This window comes from Crocodylus porosus, unplaced genomic scaffold, assembly GCF_001723895.1.
Source record: "Crocodylus porosus isolate Cpor-Errol unplaced genomic scaffold, CroPor_comp1, whole genome shotgun sequence".
In the NCBI taxonomy this organism is placed as follows: Eukaryota; Metazoa; Chordata; order Crocodylia; family Crocodylidae; genus Crocodylus; species Crocodylus porosus.
In genome coordinates, this window is record NW_017728927.1 from 6,844,417 (window position 1) to 6,846,547 (window position 2,131).

Consider the following 2,131-nt stretch of genomic DNA (forward strand, 5'->3'; position numbering starts at 1 on the left):
CAGAGCACCTCAGAGTGCCCCCCCTCTACCCCCTTGCTAATTAACGAGGAAGTATATTCGTGCCCAGAGCCCTTTTACTGCGGCCTCATGCAGGCGTTTGGGGTCCGAGCCCAAACCCACCGAAGTCAGTGGAAATGATTGGTTTGGATGCTACCAGCTGTTTCCCTTTCAGCACTGCAAGGGGGCTTATCCAAGAAAAAGGGACAATTTACAGGGTGAGCGCTCATCCAGGCCATCAGATTCTGCCTCCCGAGCCTTTGGGACCGGTTCTTGGTGCTTTCAGATCACCCAGCTGGTGCGGAGGGATAAACCTGCCACAGAAGATGGACAGGAGCCTTTTCCAAACTGCCTGTTACTCCTGTATGCTGCGTTTCGCTCCCACTCCCCCAGGAACCCAGTCCTCCGCTCTGGATCCAGGTGACACATTGGGAGCGTCTATGATGAGTTCACTGCCATGTTACTGTGTCAATCGCATGCAACACGGCGGATCGACTTCACGCCCTGATGCTTCGCCTCAGCAGCCAGCCTCCATTTTAGCCCGGTAATGCATGTGGGGGCTTTTTCAGAGCCCTGGGGAACGGATTTTGGCTCCGGTGCAGCAGGACACTTAAGCATGTGCTTACCCACAAGCACGTGGGGCTACTCACCTGCTTAAAGGGAAGCACACTCCTTGCTACTTGCTGGACGGAGCCTAGAAGAGGGGCACACTGGCCAGCCCCTGTCTTTTATGGCTCCGAAGGAAGAATATGGTCTGCCCCTTTCTTTTATTGCCACCGCCCAGATTGCAATTTTCCCCTTTCCTTTACTGAAGCCGGTTCACTGCAAGCACAGCCTTGACCCTGAGCACCCATACAGCGGGGGGCCAAGCGTCCCCCCCCATCCCCGGGGACCGAGCAAGCTCTTCCCCTCCGCTAACAAGGAAGAGGAGCAGCGTCTACCTCCCTGGCCTCCCTCCTGAGGCTGCAGACGGGGCCCTTCCCAGAGCTTTTGCAATCAAGGGTCTTGGGGGAGGTCTCTCGGGAGAGGCCTGGAGTCTCCCGCGTCCCCACACTGCTGCCCGGGCCGCCCTGCCGCCCTGGGCACAAGGAGGCGAGGCAGGGCGGAGCGTGGGCCTAACACCCCTGCACCTCCTGGCATCATCCGTGTGAGCCAGGCTCTTCGCACGGCTCTGCACGCCAGCGCCCGTGGACCCGAGCCATCCGGGCGGCGCGGCCAGCCGGCTGGGCAAGAGGCACCTCAGGGCAGGGGCAAACTATGATATCATCTGCGGCTCCCCGGGCGCTGGGGGGCAGGCAGGGCCGGGTCAAATGTTGCTCTGCGCGCACACATGCCCCCGGCCAAGCAGACGAGGGGAAGAGCTGCCTTGTGCCACCGACTCCCTCCCCCGCCTCCACCCATCCAAACGAAGCCCTGCAAAACGCCCCGGCAGGGGCAGGCAGCGGGGGTCTTGCCCCTCTGCGGGGAAGGAGGGCGAGCACCCCCAGTGCCAGGACAGCAATGGCAGCAGGTGGGGGGCGGGGGGGAAGATGCCCCTCTGCCTCCACGCCATGCCAGGCTCCCAAACCCCCGAGGGGAAAGGGATGCGTGCCAGGCACCCGGGCAGCGGCTCTGCCTTACCCAGGACGCGATCCGCAGCAGGGTCTGCGGCTGCTTGAGGAAATCCAGGGGGTCGATGGCCGCCCCTGCCCGGCCGGCGCCGAAGGAGGCTCCTTCCATCTTCGCTGCTGCTGCGCTGCGCCTAGCAGCGGCTCCGGTGCGGCTCCTGCCCGCATCGCCCCCGCCCACCCCCGCCTCGCTGCAGCGTGGGCTCGCCCACTGGCCCGCGGCGCCGGGCGGTGGGAGGAACCATCCGGGGGGCGGGGGGGGCTTGCAGGTGCAGCGCCGCCTGCCCGGGGCTTCACCTCCCGAGCCCGCCTGTGCCTCCCCGCTGCACGCTTGCCAGCCCCCCTGCACGCCCAGGGTGGCTACGGGGGGCTCTGCCCTGCCCCAGGGCTCAGCCCCAAGAGCCACCCATGCCACCCCTGTGCCTGGGGGTGCAGGGCCAAGGGTGGCTACGGGGGGGCTCTGCCCTGCCCCAGGGCTCAGCCCCAAGAGCCACCCATGCCACCCCTGTGCCTGGGGGTGCAGGGCC

The 2,131-nt window shown here is 65.3% G+C and overlaps 1 protein-coding gene across 1 annotated transcript in view; it reads right to left on the reverse strand.

Moving 5' to 3' along the window:
• Window positions 1-1,778, reverse strand: part of SYNGR3 (synaptogyrin 3) — a 30,150-nt gene extending 28,372 nt beyond the window's left edge. Inside the window, exon 1 of the mRNA XM_019541875.1 lies at window positions 1,618-1,778. Within this exon, the coding sequence (XP_019397420.1) occupies window positions 1,618-1,716 (99 nt within the window). The 5' untranslated portion in view covers window positions 1,717-1,778. The remainder of the gene's footprint in view (window positions 1-1,617) is intronic.
• Between the last annotated feature and the right edge of the window lie 353 nt (window positions 1,779-2,131).